Below are 17,731 nucleotides of genomic sequence, written 5' to 3' on the forward strand. Positions count from 1 at the left end.
AAGGTTTAAAGCAACACTCAGGATAGATTTTTTATTATTTTTATTATTATTTCTCACAGCTCTGGAGGCTGCAAGTCCAAGATCAGGGTGCCAGGATCACTGGGTTCTGGGTCACAGACTGCCAGCTTTTCATTGCAACCTCACACAGAGAGTAGAGACAGGAAGAAAACTCTCCTAGGACTCTTATAAGGGCACAGATCCCATTCCTGAGGGCTCTACCCTCATGACCTCATTGGATCCTTATTCCCTCCCAAAGGCCCCACCTCCTAGTACCATGCGGATGAGGAGCGGTAGGGCTTCAACATACGAGTTTTGGGGGGATGCAAATATTCAGCCCATACTAGTCCACCAGTAATCACTGAGTAGTACCCATTGCTGTTACCATCACAGAAGAGCCAAACACAAATATTATGCGGCTCCTGGTGAAACAGCACAGTGCCACTTACAGTCTCGCCAAACGGGTAACACCTGAGTCAGATTAAGCCTCTGCATCCAGCTGCCAATTTGCAGCTGAACAAAGGAATGTTGAAATTCATCGTGAATTTGCAATCATCAAAATCCAGAATGTGGGATACTGCTGATTAAATGGCCTGGTTCTTGTAAAAAGTGAAAAGCAAGAAAAGGGAAAAAAAGGGGCTGGAGGATAATCCTATGTAATAAAAGCAATTTAAAAGACATCAGTTTTTAAAATTAGATGTGTCTAAGGAAGCTCACTCGAATCAAAGCCTCAAGAAGTGCAAAGAAGTAATTACTGCCTATTAGTATTGGAGGTACAGGGCTATAATGGGGATGGGGAACATGGTAAAGCCTTTGGATATGAGTGGAAAATTAATTTATCTTATCATTCACTAAGTTATATGTTTGCTTTGTGTGGTTTTCTATACCTCGTGTTTTATTTTACAATAAAAAAGGTAAAAAACTATTTCCCAGGAGTTTGGGCAAATAGATCACAAAAAGCCTAGAAAGGCCTAGTGATGTGTAATACATGGTACAGAAACATTACACATCACTCACTGATGACTCTGAGTATGTAACTATGTATACACTGATTACCTATGACTCTGCTTTAGATTCTGGCTGTGGTCTCCAGCCCAAGTTCTTCAGTAAATTTCATATCCCCTGGCTTAGACAAAGGATGGAGAAATCAGTTGAGCATGCATATTAATTCCTCTGTTTGAGATCATGTTTTGGTGATATTTTTCACTAGCAAAAGGTTTACTGAGCAGCTACTATGGGCTGGGGCCCTGGCCTAGGTATTTAAAACAGGAAGAGGGGATTGGAATGGTTTTTCCAACCAGAGGGCATGAAGTACAGTTTAAAGTGAGATTTGTTTCCCCCCATTTCATACAAATTAAATTGCATTGACATGTTCCCTAATTCTCAACATGGAACCTCTTGACTTCCATGAACTTCAGAAAAATACTGGGGTTAAAGGGCCTTGAGTTTATTTTAACCTAAGAAGTCAAAGGGCAGAATGAATTTATGCCCTGATAATGCTGAACAAGTCTTTAGCTGACAGTCAAATCATCCCTCTCTCTCTTTTTCTGTTTCATTGTTTTGTGTTTTGCTTTTGAACAATATTAGATAGTTCAAAGCATGATGCCTGTTATTTCTCAGTAAAAAGCAATATTATCGTTTTGTAATACAAATATTGAATCGGTATGCTGGACACCTAAAACTCATATAATGCTATATGTCAATATACCTCAATTTAAAAAACTGAAGAGAAGTATTTCCTTGTAGTAAGTAAGATGAGTGTAAGGATGAATTAACTTTATTCAGCAACTAATAATACATTTCTTCATATTCTGGATTGGCTGTATGTCTACATCTTCATTTTCACAGCAAGCCTCTCAAGTAGTTGTTATAATCACTCCCACTTTGCAGATGTCAAAACAGAAGTGCCAATGGTTGTGGTTTGCCTGAGGACATCCCCCAAATTAGGTGGTGGAGCTGAAGTTTGAGCCAAGGCTTCTGTCTCAGGGTCCCATGTTTGTCCTTCCGAACAGATCGCTAAGGGGCCAATTCGATTCCAGCATCCTTGTCTTGTGTTTACCCCAGAGGCTGATTGCCTTTTAAAATTCTAGATCCTATTAAAATGCTAAAGGAAGGGGAGCTCTCTTTTTCCTTCTCCTCAGCTTTTTCTCCAGGGAAGGGACAAGGATTTAGTAAACTAATGCTTTTCCATTGAGTTAGTTTCTTTAACTTCAATTTCCTTTAATCTCTGAGCTTTAGACTTATTAGTGATTGAGATGAACTCAACAGGAATTTCCAGACATCACGATCCATCTATGGCAGTTTTCCAGTTGACCGTTCAACCCGATGAAATTCAATCTGTCAGGGCAAGCAAAACGAAGAATGGCAGTAAGAGGAGGTGAAGATAAGGAAATGATTCAGAAGAACAGCCGATTTAGCAAGTCGTCTTCTTCCCCTGTTTTATTTCCTTCCGTGCAAAAAATTAGCCATGATGAAGGTCCTTGCCTCTGTTCATCTAGCACGCCCCTGGAGAGCGGACAGGGTTAAACTATTTACAGAGAGAACTTCTGCCTTTACTTGATGCTGAGGACAAATAAACAATCAGCTATGCAAATACCACAAGCAGGGGAACTGTTAGCTACACAAGTACTAATTACTCAAGTATTTACTACAGCAACAGAGGCATCAGCGTGCTAATTGGGCATTGTTTGGGAACACTTGAATTTGGGGATAATTTTAATCCTCCCTTTCCTAAAACCCCTTACTCTCTTAAATAATCTTTGTTCGTTTTCGCCAGCCAGAAAAATCGAAGCTATCAAAATATAGGCTCAAGCAGGATAGCAAGCAAAGCAGGAGGAATGGGAGAAGGAGGTGAGAAGGAGAAAGATATACTCCAACTCAACCCCATTGCTGATGGCACATGGTACACAGGCGACTTTCTGTGCACGGGGACTAGGGTGCATTTTTCCTTAGTGCATCTACAACTGAAATGCACCGTTCATCCACTTCTTCAGGCTCTGAGTTGTTCTGAATTAATATCAGAAGCAGAGAGGGCGCGTTTCCATTCTAACTCTCCAACTTTCATCCACTTCCTCTCTCTCCTTCCTGTCAGCTCCTACTATGGGTAAGATAATCCCATGACTCAAAACAAGTGTATCCTTAGGACATTCTGGTCTGGGTGAGGTTTTTTTCCCTTGAAATTATAAGTGAATTTAACTTGAGTAAGAGAAGCTTTTTGAAAATAAATATAAAAGTAAGAACTTAGCAATGTAAAACTAGAAATGCTGAGGTTAAAATTAGCCAGTGACAGCACCTTTCTATTAATAACTGTGCCTGCCTAGATGGCCAAGGTTCTTCAGAGGGGCTCCAAGGGCATTACAAGGATCAGCCCATTGTGTGGTCAGAAAGTTCACTCATGAGCTGTGCTTTCTCACTGGGAACTTCTGAATTCTCAAAGGACTCTAAATCACAATGTAAATGCTTCAGGTGTTCATAGGTAATTGTTAAACACAAAGGCAAATTCTACGTTGGAAGGAAATACATTAAAAGTTTTGAATTTAAAAGTTAATTTACCCTTTAAGAAAACTCAAATGAGGGCGCCTGGAAGGCTCAGCCAGTTGAGCATCTGACTCTTGGTTTTGGCTCAGGTCATGATCTCCTGGGTCCTGAGATTGAGCCCCGCATTGGGCTCTGCGCTCAGCGGGGAGTATGCTTGAAGATTCTCTTCCTCTGCCCCTCCCCCCACTTGCACGCTTGTATGCAGGCTCTCAGTCTCTCAAATAAATAAATAAATCCTTAAAAAAAAAAGAAAACTCAAAACTCTCTGCCTCTAAAGTGGTTAGTCACTGAGCGTAGGTTTTCAGACAGCCTTTGGAGAAAACAACAGAAGACCTCCACTTTGATTCACTTTACCCCTAATAATTTTACGTGATGTTCAAATATATGAGAATGTATAGCAGTATAGAGGCACCAGGGTGGTCAACTCTAAGAAGTCTTGCCAGCCAGGAAGTCTAGACTGGCTCCTCATATCATTCATGCCCAAGGAAAGGCACGGGAAAAGTCTCAGAATCAACAGGAACGTTTCTGTGTGACCATCAGTGAGGTACAGTTACAAAAATTTAGCATTAGGAGGATTAACAAAGCATCCGGTATTAGATTTTAGAAAGTGATGGAGATGGTGAGTAGCTAGTTAGGACTTAAGAATCCGTGAAAGGACCAAATGACCCAAAATATTCATTTTAATTAGTAAACGAAATAGGCTTCATTTATACCATGGAATCCAAAGTCATCAATTGAAAAAAAAAAACAAAACCACTAATAAAGAATGGCACTCCCATGACATAGAAAGGGAGACAAATTTACTGACAAGGATGTCACTTCATAGATGATTCTGAACAAGAGAAATTATAGAACAGAATGTGTGTGTGTGTGTGTGAGAGAGAGAGAGAGAGAGAGGTTTTATTGTGAGAGGTTTTATTCACACTCAAGGGAATGTAAAGTCACTCTTCTGGAAAAAAAAAAATCCTCAGAGCTAATGACCATGGGTAACCATGTTGACAGTTAGTTGTCATGAGCGACTTCAAGTTCCAAGGGAGTCTTTCTAATGTTATTCTGGGATTTTTGATTCATATCAAATGTGGAGAATTTCAAATTATGAGTGAGTGTAATCTCTTCATTATATCCTAGAATTGAGAAGATTTTTAGATTTTATGTGAGCATACACACGTATTTGATATAAATCAAAGTGTGCCAGTTCAACTTCTGTCTTGCGCTTCCCTCTTTGGTGGACCAGTGAATAATGGAACAGTGATGATAAAATAATCATGATCATGGGAAACAAAGTCAGAGATGTTGGTTATTATGACACATCTAAAGATAAAGGCAAACCATACACTGGCACAGATAATCCATTAACTGTGTCCATTCAAATTATCCATGTGGACTACAACACCAGGGTTGTTGCTAGGAAGTGTCAGGAGTTACCGAGATGACCATAGTTACTGACATTACCATGTGTCCCCACCAGCAAGATCAACTGCAGGAGTCCATTCAAAAACATGCCATGAAAATTCTTTTGCTTCCATAATTCTTGAGTCATACTTAGCAAGTGATTGTGTGTGAAGTTCTTAAATGGAGAACCGTTGTATTTTTGTTTAGTGAATACCTGACTAATTGCAGAAGAACACTTACTTCAGTGGCTGTTGGAGAGAAAAGAAAGAATTCTGCCCAAGAGCACTGATAGAAATCTTCCGAAAATCTATTCCAGAAATGGAAAATGGCGCCCTTCATTAAGGAGTTCCACCAGCCTTCCTCTCTGACTTAGGCTGACACCACCTTCTTCTGTTTCTCTGTTTATTCCTAGAATGCAGTCCCAACAGTACGTGCAGCCGCGTCGAAAATTTGCAGCTGCCTTCCTGGCATTCATTTTCATCTTGGCAGCTGTGGACACTGCTGAAGCAGGGAAGAAAGAGAAGCCAGGTAAGCTGTAGGGTTATGAAGGCAAGACTGTTCATGGATTAATGTCCATCTAATCCAAACTGCCTGATTTTTGTCCTCCCTCCCTACCTCCCTCCCTCCCTCCCTCTCTCTCTCCCTCCCTCTCTCCTTTCCTTTGTTCCTTCCTTAGAAGAACCTAAGTGACATCCCCCTGATCCCCCCACCATAAGTCCTAAAATATAGATGATTATTAACATAATGATCATATTAGTAGCTACTATGTACAGAACACTGATGAGCAAGCAGGTGTTTTACTTATGTTGAGTCTCTTCCTCAAAAAAGAGTCCTGCAGGGAAATTTTGTTTTGTCTCATATTAACAAAGGGGGAAACTGAAGCTCAGAGCGATACAGCCGCTTTTCTATGTCACTCTCGTGTCATAAATAGTAGGCTGTGGAGCTGGGAGTCCGTTTATGTCTGTGATCCACCACATTTAGCTTATGTTATTCCATCTCCAAGACAGAGAAAGGAACATTGACTTGCAATGAAATGCTAATCTGACAACCATTACTTCTAAAAGAACATTGCCTTATTTTTCATGTTTCACTGTTTTTGAACATCTTTAACAGAAGTGTTTGCTTCTAAAAGGGGATGTCATTAGATCCCTTATACAGTCCCTAGCACATAGAGTTAAATTAATATGAGTTCTGTCTCCTTCAGTTTGCCTTCTCCCTTCTCTTGATCATTCACCGACTCAGTCATTTGGCTAACATGTCAAGGTGCTATGATTCACTGGACAGTGAAGACAGAGGTCAAAAGCACAGACCCCACAATTACAGTGCCCTGGCATGAACTTTGTTATAGGAATCAGGGTTTCCCAGAGGTTGACTGTGGTTCCTTTCTTCTTTCCAGAAAAAAAAGTGAAGAAGTCTGACTGTGGGGAATGGCAGTGGAGTGTGTGCGTGCCCACCAGTGGGGACTGTGGCCTGGGCACCCGGGAGGGCACCCGGACCGGAGCCGAGTGTAAGCAAACCATGAAGACCCAGAGATGTAAGATCCCCTGCAACTGGAAAAAGCAATTTGGAGGTAAGTCCCACCGCTACTGTCCTGTTAATTTAATCTTCCACTCTGGGATAATTATTGCATTCTTCCACTAATTATCTTTTTGAGCTTGACTACCATTTATTTTAAATAAGTTGATTTTATCAGATCGCAAATAACCAGGTATCTTGCCTTACCCCCCAGGTTTTTCAACTTTGGTGCTACTGCCATTTGGGGCCATGTAGTTTTTTGTTGGGGAGAGCAATGTAGGATATTGTTCTGTGCACTGTAGGATATTTAGCAGCATCTCTGGCTTCTCTCCACTGGTTTCTAGTAGCACTCCCCATCTCCACCAACTGTGACAACTAACAATGTCTCCAGATATTGCCAGATGATCCCTGGGGTCAAAATAGTCTTAGATCGAGAACCACTGTCGTACGCTTCAGGACATAATATACCCTTGATCCCTCCTAAGTGTGCATTGATCTATCTTCTCTCCTCTCTCTCCTTCTTCTAGTTCTCATTCCTTTTTTCTTCCTTCCCCCTTCTCTTATTTATTCTCCTCCTTCTCCAGACGTCTTTCTGGGACTTTCAGGCCCCCCCTCTCTTTTGATCTTTCCCCACCATCCACACTGGTTAATAGATTTACTTATCAAATCCAGCAAGGCTGCTTATAGTCACTTTTCATAGACTTTTCTCTCGCTGACTATTGTCATTCTCCTGCTGGCCTCCTCTGCCTGTCTGGGAAGGAGTCCTTCAACACTTCCAACTTTGAAACCCACTATTGAACACCCGGATTACCTGTTTTTTCCACATTCCAGACTTTTTGTCTTTCTTGGCCATGGTGGTACGCAATGCCCCAAATGTTCTTATTCTTGGCAGAAATGTATTCTGACCTATAAGCCAGTAAAGAAGGACAATGAATATACACACTGTATCTTTTTCATTCTCTATAACCTTTGGGGTACTTTTTATGAATGGTAGTAAGTTCTATAAGCGCATGGTGAAATTCAGATATATTTGGTCTTAAATTATATATGGGCTCCCTAAAGACCCACCTACAAAAAGTTTTTAAAAGTGTGTCTTAAAGAATGAATGCCTAGAATATATAAAGAACTCTCAAAAGTAATCCAATTAGGAAGTGGGTGAAAGACATGGACGAATATTTTACCATAGATGAGATACAGGTAACAAATAAACACTCAAAAAGACGGTGACCATCTGTTCCCTGTTAGGGAAATGGAAATAAAAACCAGTGAGCTGTCACTGTATACCACATACCTATCAGAAGGGTTAAAATGACAATACCAAATGCTAGAGAGGAGGTAGAGACATTAGATCACTCATACCTTGCTGATGGAAATGTAAAATGGTACAGCCACATTAAAAAGGAGTATGGCAGGTTTTTTTTTGTATTTTTTTTTTTTTAATAAGAATAAACATCTGTTTACCATATAATACAGTGGTTTCATTCTTGGCCATTTATCCTAGAGAAACGAAAACTTAGTTCCTCTAACAATTTGTACACGAACAGCAGATAGCAGCTTTACTTGTAACAGCCAAGAGCTGGAAACAACCCAGGTATCCCTCAACTGGTGAACGGTTAAGCAATCCGTGATCCATACCTACCATGGAATATGACTCAACAATAAAGAGGAACTGATTGTTGAAACACACTGGTGGACAGACCTTTAGGAAATTATGCTAAGTGAAAAAAAAATGCTAATCTCTAAAGATTACATACTGTATGCATGATTCCATTTATATAACATTCTTTTAAGATTTTATTTATTTATTTGACAGAGAAGAGACATAGCGAGAGAGGGAACACAAGCACGGGGAGTGGGAGAGGGAGAAACAGGCTTCCCACTGAGCAGAGAGCCCAACGTGGGGCTCGATCCCAGGACCCTGGGATCATGACCTGAGCCGAAGGCAGATACTTAATGACTGAGCCACCCAGGTGTCCCTATATAACATTCTTAAAATGACAAAAATTATAGAGATGGAAAGGAGATGAGTGATGGCCAGGGCTCAAGCAGATGGGAAGGGAGGAAGGTGCCTTGGCTAAGGCTGTGACAGGGTTAACCCAAAGGACTGTCGTGTTGGAGCTCTTTTGCACATGAATGGTGTCGGCGTTCACTCATATCTACAGACACGACGCTGCCGCACAGAACTGAATGCGCACGCGCACGCATACATACAAATGAGTGCATGTGAAATTGGCAGAACCTGAATCACTTCTGTGGGATGTATCCCTGTTCATTTCCTGGTTGTGCTCAGGAACTCTGGTTATGCAAGATAATCACAATTGAGGGGAAATAGGATGAAGGATATAGGGATCTCTCCATATGATTTCTTTCAACTGCATGGGACTCTACAAAGATCTCACTACAAAAAGGTAAAAACAGAAGTGTGTCTACCTTTATGGCACTACTAGAGGAACTCAGAGATTTCTGTTTGGTCCTACCCTGCCTTTAGCGGAGTGCAAATACCAGTTCCAGGCCTGGGGAGAATGCGACCTGAATACCGCCTTGAAGACCAGAACTGGAAGTCTGAAGCGAGCCCTCCACAACGCCGACTGCCAGAAGACAGTCACCATCTCCAAGCCCTGTGGCAAGCTGACTAAGCCCAAACCTCAAGGTAGGTTCCTGTCATTATACCACAGTTTTCAGGTGCAAATGTTGATGGACTCACGCAGGATCGTCAGATGTGGAAACTCGAATTTTCTGGAAGGAAATCTTAGGTGAATTACCTTAAGAAAGGGATTGAACAAGCCCTGTATGTTGAGCATCACACCAGTGCTTTTAAGCAGGCAATTGATGAGTTCAAATTAGAGTCCTCCGCACAGATGGGGCGTGGGGGCGGGGATTGGAACAGTCTCCTCGCACAAATAAACAACTTAGCAGAACAGGCCAATTAAGACAGGTGTATGGTGACTGCATCCTGACAAGTAGGAACAAATTTATGAAGATCATGAGGCAGAAAATCTAAAATCAGGTCTCTCCTAGATTATCCAAAAACATAGTTTTCATGAAGTCAGCTACATTATTTTACATTTTTCTTTTCTCCACTGCATAAATTGATAGGTCCTATATTTCTTCCGCTTCTTTCAGCCTTTATATATATATATATTATTTTGTTGTTGTTAGCTTTTTTACCAACTACATTCATCATGGAATTTTCAAATCATGTAGAGCTGTCTTTCTATTCATTCCCAGAAAGTTACACTCTGCTCTCCTGCCAGAGAAAGGGAACCAAAAACAAATAGCATGGCTATGGTTTCATAGAAATAGGATCCCAGCTGAGGGAAGACAAGGAGGTCTTACACTCTTATTTCATGGGTGTTATGGGCTGAATGGTGTTAAACCACCCCCCCCCCCCCCATTCAAATGTTGACGTTCTAACCCTTAGTACCTCAGAATGTGACTGTGTTTGGAGATAAGGCTTTTAAAGAGGTCATTGAAGTGAAATGAAGTTGTATGAGTGGGTCCCAGGCCAATCTGGCATATAAAGAAAGGAGATTAGGACCCAGATACATGCAGGGGGAAGACCATATGAACACATAGCGAGAAGATGGCCATCGACAAGCCAACAGGACCCACCTCAGAATAAATGAACCCTGCTGACAGTTGATCTTAGGCTTCTAGCCTCTAGAACTCTGAGAAAGTAAATTCCTGCTGTTGAAGTGATCCGCTCTGTGGTATGGGGCATGGCAGCTCTTGCAAATAAATATGGGACTGGAAAATCCATACTGTCCAGATTAAATATAAGGAGAAACTCAGAAAAAAAATGAACATGAAGCCCACAGTAAATGAAAATAGGGAAAAAAATACCTCCAGAAATCAGAAGGATTGGCTGGCTTGCTGCTGATAGTCAGAAAGGACTCATTTCACGGACGAAGCTCTTCAGTCTCTGATGGAGTTGTCTGTGGACATGATTGCCCCCAACGGTAGGGTGGCCAGATGCGGGCTAGGCCTGCAGATGGCACATCTAGGATTCAGGCTGCCCTTTTCAGATCACAGAAATCTGCTGGTTGCAGTGTGTATTTGGAAGGCATGATGTGGGATCAGTATATGAATGTATGGGCCAACTTTATAATAATTACATGTCTGAAGACAACTATACAGATCTAATGAAAATTAGCGGCCATATCCATCCAGTGAGACATTTCCAAAACTGGAAGAACTCAGAGATACACAGTTTTCAAGTTAATTTATTTTTCAGCCAGTCAGAGAACCAAAATATTCAGCATAAATAGAGCATGGAAAAGAAAAGGAATTGAAGAAGTCCCCATGCTCTACCACAGTGGTTCTCAACCTGGGCTGCAAATTAGAATTTCCTGTGAGAACTTCTAAAAATCCCAGTACCCAGGCATAATCCACAACTGTCTCAGCCTCAGTAGCTTTGAAAATTAAGATGTTCCGTAAAAGATTTCAGTATCAGCCAGAATCAAGAATTGCTGTGCTAGTATGAAACTCAGAGAGACCACACACACATACACGCATGCATGCGTGCATACACGTGTACACAGTCTGTTCTGCTTCTCTCCAGTGGGTGAGAGAAACTGCAGTCTAATGAATGAGGAGGAAAAAATAAGAGAGGGATTAGGCGGTGGGTGGTGGTAGGGCTAGATGGATATGGAAAGTGTTGAAAAGTTTGGAATAAAAAGGACAAAGTGGGGACATGATTCAGAAGGAGCCTTCAGGGTATTTGGTGAAGACATTAAGTGAGGACTTCTTTTGACCTGGTCCAGCAGATAGTTGACTTTTTACATTTTCTGATCTGGTAATATGTAATGAAGGTTATAAGTTTGGTCAGGCTTTCACCTTGAAAAATGGTGGTAAAAATATTTCAAGTGGGTAAACATTCTGTCATTTGTTTCTGTATCAGAAATTATGGTATATAATTAGGGCGCCTGGGTGGCTCAGTTGGTTAAGCTACTGCCTTCGGCTCAGGTCATGGTCCTGGAGTCCCGGGATCGAGTCCCGCATCGGGCTCCCTGCTCGGCGGGGAGTCTGCTTCTCCCTCTCCCGCTCCCCCCTCTTGTGCTCTCTCTCTCTCTCATTCTCTCTCTCAAATAAATAAATAAAATCTTTAAAAAAAAAAAAAAAAAAAAAAAAAAGAAATTATGGTATATAATTAATTGAAAATGGGATTAGCCGGAGTGAGTTCTGTATTTCACAGCACTAGGTAAAGCCCAACACCGTGTGCAAAGGTGACTCCCAAATGGAAGACACTTTCTAGAGCATGATTTCTTCTTTTTTAAAAGTTTTAATTCCAGTGACATACAGTGTTATATTAGTTTTCAGAGTATAATACAGGGATTTAGGAATTCTGTATATTCCTCAGGACTCATCACGACAAGTGGACTCTTACTCCCCTTTACCTATTTCCCCCCTCCCCCCCTCCCCTCCCCTCTGGTAACCAGTTTGTTTTCTGTAGTCAAGAGTTTGTTTCTTGGTTTGCCTCTTCTTTTTCCCTTTGTTTGTTTTGTTTCTTAAATTGCACATATGAGTGAAATCATATGGTATTTGTCTTTCTCTGACTTATTTTGCTTAGCATTGTACTCTAGATCCATGTACATCATTGCAAATAGCAAGATTTCATTCTTTTTAATGGCTGAATAATATTCTGTTGTGTATCTGTACCGTATCTTCTTCATCCACTCATCAACTAGATGGACACTTGTGCCGCTTCCATAATTTGGCTATTATAAATCGGGTTGCAGTAAACATAGGGGTGTATATATCCTTTTGAATTAGTGTTTTTGTATTTTTTGAGTAAATACCCAGTAGTGCAATTACTGAATCTTAGGGTAGTTCTATTTTTAACTTTTTGAGGAACCTCCATACTGTTTTCCAGAGTGGCCACACCAGTTTGCATTCCCACCAACAGTGCACGAATGTTCCTTTTTCTCCACATCATCACCAACACTTGTTGTTTCTTGTGTTTTTGATTTTAGCCATTCTGACAGGTGTGAGGTGATAATCTCATTGTGGTTTTGATTTGCATTTCCGGATGGTGAGTGATGTTGCCCATCTTTTCAGGTGTCTGTTGGCCATCTGGATGTCTTCTTTGGAGAACTGTCTGTTCATGTCTTCTCATTTTTTACAGATTATTTGGGTTTTGGCATTCAGTTGTAGAAGTTTTTTATATATTTTGGATACTAACCATTCATTGGATATGTCATTTGCAAATATCTTCTGCCATTCAGTAAGTTGTCTTAATTTCATTGATTCCCTTGCTGTGCAAAATCTTTTGATCTTGATGTTGTCCTAATAGTTTATTTTCACTTTTGTTTCCTTTGCCTCAGGAGACATATCTAGAAAAATGTTGTTATGACTAATGTCAGAGAAATTACTGCCTGTGCTCTCTCGAATATTATTTCTAAAACTGTTCTGGAAGACATCTACCAGAGTATAAGTTTCAGGAGGGCAGGGACCTGACCTGTGCTGTTCTCTACTGTATCCCTTTTGCTTGGAACAAGGAGTAGCACATAGTAGGTGCTGAATGTGTATAAAAAATAAATGCTAAAAAAAAAAGGTTTCACACATTAAATTTATCATAGGCTGGTGGAAGCTGCAGTAAGGTCATTTAAGTAATATTTTCATGCAGTTACACAATTATAAATTATTTTTTCCCTTTCTTCAGGAAAGAGTAACTCATCAGGGCTTCCTGCTACTTTAACTCAGGAAAGAGGGAGGTAGGGAACCCACTAATTTTGAGTCAGGCACTATGATATGATAGGCACTCCTCATTTCAGCTTCAAAACAACTCTGCACTAAATTGTATTTATCTTTGTATTTGAGAAAGCACAGGCCCAGAGAGGGTAAGCAACTTGTCTAACGCTTCACAGCTTGTAAGTGGTGATTCAGATTCAGAGTCAGACTGACAGCAAAGACCCGCTACCTTTTCTGTTGCACCGTGCTGCGTCTGGGTGTTATACACCCATGAAACTTTGGCCATGTTAGATAAATCTCGATGTCTAGAATCATTAAATAGTAGAGCTTCTGGGGACCTTGCCTGTCATCTGATGTAACCCTGATGGAACAGATGAGGACAGAGAACATCAGTGATTCATCTAAATCCATCCTGTTGTTAAGGAGCAGAATCAGTTCTGGGCTTTCTTGTCTTTCAGTGCCATTTTCTGCCTTTTTAACCCAGTCCCTGAGCTCATAGCCAGAAAGTACCTTTTTGCCTTCCATCATCATCCTTCTCATCAAACACATCATCAGGTTCTGGTCTTTTGTCTGCTTTTTTTTTTTTTTTTACATGTTTGTTTTATACACCTTTTTGGTTTGATTTCTGTCCTCTTTTGTTTTGGAAAATGGTAATGGCTTAATATGCAAATGACATAACGTTGGGTGTGGAAAAGATGCTCTTTAAATTTTAGAATGGAACATTAAGATGCCTGATTAGGCTGTGACTACCCAGCATTAAATTGAGAAAAGTCAGAATATCATTGTGACTTGATTCCTAATAAGGCCAAAAGGTTAAAAGACTTGCCTGGGGGCGAGAGGGCACTTAATATCCAGAGTTGGCACCTGAACTCTGGGAGATTACTAACTATCTCCCCTGCTTTAGTTAAAAATCACCTTAAAACTCACCACACTCCAGTCCATTGGATAGAAATGGTTCTTCCTGTTGTTATGTCAATATTGCAGAAAGTCCACACTCTAGCCTTGGTACAATTTCAGGGACACTAGGTATCAAGTTGGAAACTCTTACCTAAAGATTCTCCTGTATTGAAACTCCACTTAATCTGAGAAGAGGTTTTAGTATTATATACCCAGAGAAGAGAGAATATTGATATTCTTACGTAGACACAAGAATTGAAAGGTGCATAACTAGAATACAGCTTTCCTGGGGATAGGGGATCGCTCCGGAGAGGTCAGCAATTGAAAGATTGTAACTGGAATTTGCTTCATTGCTGCCAGAATCTGCCAGGGATAAATTGGCGAGCAGTTGCATTGGACACTGGAGATTTTTATTTTTTCAGGAAAAGAGATTGAGAGTATTAATTACAATTGTTAATTAAGAAAATCCTGTGTCTGTCCAGGTTGTTAGTTGCAGCAAGGTCTACTCTAGCTAGCTAAGCAGAAAGGGGTTATTCAGGGGTATTAAATTGCTCACAGCATCTCCAGAAGGGCCAGAGGATTTGAGTTGGGTCCAGCAGGATTGTAGCAGAAGGCAACAGATCCAAGAGAAATGTCTAATCATGCCAAATGTGACTGATGGAGCAGAAATCCTGCTGCTAAAATTACCCACAGTTCAGCACATATGCTAAGAATTGAACACCATACCTGTTCCCTTGAAACTAGATACTTTTGCCTCCCTTCTTGCCAAAATACCCCATTTCCCCAAATTTGGCCCTTTTTTTCCTGGTTGCTGACTTCTACCTCTAAGACTCAAAGTGTGCCTGCTTGCTGGAAACTAGGGCACCTATAAAATCCTGCAAGGGACTCTGGGAAATGCATCTTTAACTTTCAGAACTCTCCCTATAAATACGAGAGGAGCAGGCGAGTGGGTCTTGAACTGGTATTTAGCGAGCAATCGGCCAGAAAGTGTGCAGGAATGTTGGAATGTATTGAAGTCCTCATCGGACCTAACCCTTACTCCTTTTGCCTAGATGAGGCATTGATGATATTTCTTGGAAAAGAAGTTGCCAGGAGTAATCTCATATCGGGACAATTCCTCCACTGTAGAGCGAGTTAGGTCTCTCCTTGTTGGGACCACTGGTAGTTTTTTGTTGTTTTTTTTTGTTGAGTCATTATGGTCTTTTCAGTTTGGGGGGGAAAAAAAGTGGGGATAATTGAGCTGTGGACAAGTGAAGAAAGTGGGAACCATGGCCAGTCTATGCCAAAAGCGCTGCATAAACGATCAGAGCACGGAACCCTTCAGAGGGCAAAGAACGGGTCTCTAAGCCAGTGTCTCTCATGGTCCCCTTGGAGATGGGCTCACTACAGAATGAGAAGACGGCCAAGCTAAGAGGAGCTGGCAACATGGCCCACCTGTGGGAGAGCCGTGGCCTTCCAGGCAGTCCCGTCTGAGTGAGCAGGTGCAGGACAGTGGAGCAGGCTTCTGGGAGTTACCACTGGAGTGCAGAGTCTAAGCTGAGGCTGAATCAGGGCTCGTGCAGAAGGCTTTGTACGAGCTGAGATTTTCCTAGGGACTACAGAAGATGTGGCCTAATGATCATCTTAGAACATTCTAGAATCTTAAGTTATTGTCGAAATGGAAATTATTAGTCATTATTATTTATTTATTTTTTTTTTTTTTAAGATTTTATTTATTTATGTATTAGAGAGCGAGAGAGAGAGAAACAGCATGAGAGGGGAGAAGGTCAGAGGGAGAAGCAGACTCCCTGCTGAGCAGGGAGCCCGATGTGGGACTCGATCCCAGGACTCCAGGATCATGACCTGAGCCGAAGGCAGTCGCTTAACCAACTGAGCCACCCAGGCGCCCCAGTCGTTATTATTTAAACAAGATACATAAATAAGGGGTATTGTGAGGGGTGGCGCTTTTTTTTTTTTTTTTTTTTGGATACTGACAGTGAGCATGGCATTTGCGTCAGCCTCCAGGTTTGCCTGGGACAGGACGAGGTGGGAGCACCGGGATGCGTGTCTGTGCTATAGGTGGGCCAGGGAACCGTGTTAACGGCCTCACTATTAACTGTCACCAGAGCCTTGCTACATTTCCCCTGCTCCTGAGAACCCCAATTCCTTTTACTTCTTCCCAGCTATTTCTCAAAGCTTTACCATCTTGGTGCTCTTTTTTTTTTTTGGACAGTTGCCTAGCGCTCTCTTAGGTTTGACAATTCATCCTTAAAGATCAAAAGAACAGCAACTGTTTCAGTGCAGGACTCAGCTGTGTGCAGGACATAGCACTTGGCAGCTGATTATAAATGAGAAAGGGGGTCAGTAAAGTGATATTCCCAGCATTCTCAATTTTCTCCCTTGCTCAAGAGATTTTGTTGTTGTTGTTGCTTCTTTTAAAGATAAAAGAAGTTCCCAACATGTCTTTCTAGACTCTGGGCTCTGCCATCCCTTAGCAACGAGCGTGGCACTACTCTGCGGATGCATTTTGCTAGGCTGAGAGACTCTCCACTGTGTTGAGGGAGGTGGGAGGGAGCCTGGGACGGGCTCCCTTCTTCCTGAGACCCCGACAGGGTTGGTGGTTGCTGCCCTTGCATCTGACCAGAAAGAGAAGCCTGGGGAACCTTGCGGGAATTTTGTCCTTCTTGATCAGAGGGAAACCCTTGCTCAGTTTGGTCTTAAGGTTTGATTTCGTTCTCATTCTGCTGTGGAAATGTCTTGCAACATCTGTAATGTATTTCCCATTCGTGATACTGTAGTTGAAGTGAGAAGATCTAGTTCTGCCCCCTTCTTATTAGCGTAACAGTTTTGTCTTCTGTAAACTAAAGTCTACAATGAATACCTCATTATTGTCAAGATGGAGTGAATATGTAACGATGCTTGATAAATGTGCAGTATTCTTAAAAACTATTTCCTTCCTTCCAAATGAAAATCTTGAGGTGGGTGTTGCCCTCCATACCTTTTTAGGCAAAAGAACTTATGGCCATTACAACAGTAGTAATTACAGTTAATATTTATTGAGAGACTCGTATGTTTGGAGGATATTTTAGTATATTGAGTAAACACTGTGTCATTGAATAATCACAAAAACTCTGTGAAATAGTTACCATCATCATTCCTAGTTTTACATATGAGGACACTGAGTCCGAGAAGTTAGACACTTAGCATGAGGTTGTACAGCTAATACCAACAAATACAGGTATCTCAGTTTCTTATCGAAGAAAGAATGAATTTCAGAGCCAGCCCTGAACTCCCTCTTCTGTCCTGGCTTCCCGTCAGCAATAGAACCAGACCTTGGCTCTAAGCACGCCGTGCTCCGGCATCACCTGACTGGCTTCTCGCCTGATCCTTGCCCCATCACGCCACAGTGGGGTGGGCAGTATGTCAGGTGCTGGTGATATGAAGCAGGTTTCCTTCCCTCTTACTGGGTAGATAATAGTGACACAGACAATTAGGAACTAAAAGGATTACTCCGTATTGGAGTAAGTGGTCTTACAAACTGAAGAGCCAAGTGTTCGAGTGGCTGGGGGCGGGGAGGGCGGCTGAGTTAGAGAAACCAGGGAAAGCCTCTCTGAGAGTAACTTTAGCACTTGGTCTTGAATACAGAGCAGGGGCTAGCCATACTAGTTTCTAAAGGAAACAAGGACAAGTTCAAAGTCCTGGAGGCCAAATAGACTTTGTTTTG

The 17,731-nt window shown here is 41.5% G+C and overlaps 1 protein-coding gene across 2 annotated transcripts in view; it reads left to right on the plus strand.

The window, feature by feature from the left end:
- PTN (pleiotrophin) overlaps window positions 1-17,731 on the plus strand; it is a 97,768-nt gene that overhangs the window by 69,885 nt on the left and 10,152 nt on the right. For both annotated transcript variants that reach the window (XM_032401496.1, XM_032401495.1), the window contains exons 2-4: window positions 5,339-5,454; window positions 6,323-6,496; window positions 8,930-9,091. In XM_032401496.1, the coding sequence (XP_032257387.1) occupies window positions 5,340-5,454; window positions 6,323-6,496; window positions 8,930-9,091 (451 nt within the window). In that variant the 5' untranslated portion in view covers window position 5,339. The remainder of the gene's footprint in view (window positions 1-5,338; window positions 5,455-6,322; window positions 6,497-8,929; window positions 9,092-17,731) is intronic.

This window comes from Phoca vitulina, unplaced genomic scaffold (genome assembly GCF_004348235.1).
Source record: "Phoca vitulina isolate PV1807 unplaced genomic scaffold, GSC_HSeal_1.0 scaffold4, whole genome shotgun sequence".
NCBI classification, from domain to species: Eukaryota; Metazoa; Chordata; class Mammalia; order Carnivora; family Phocidae; genus Phoca; species Phoca vitulina.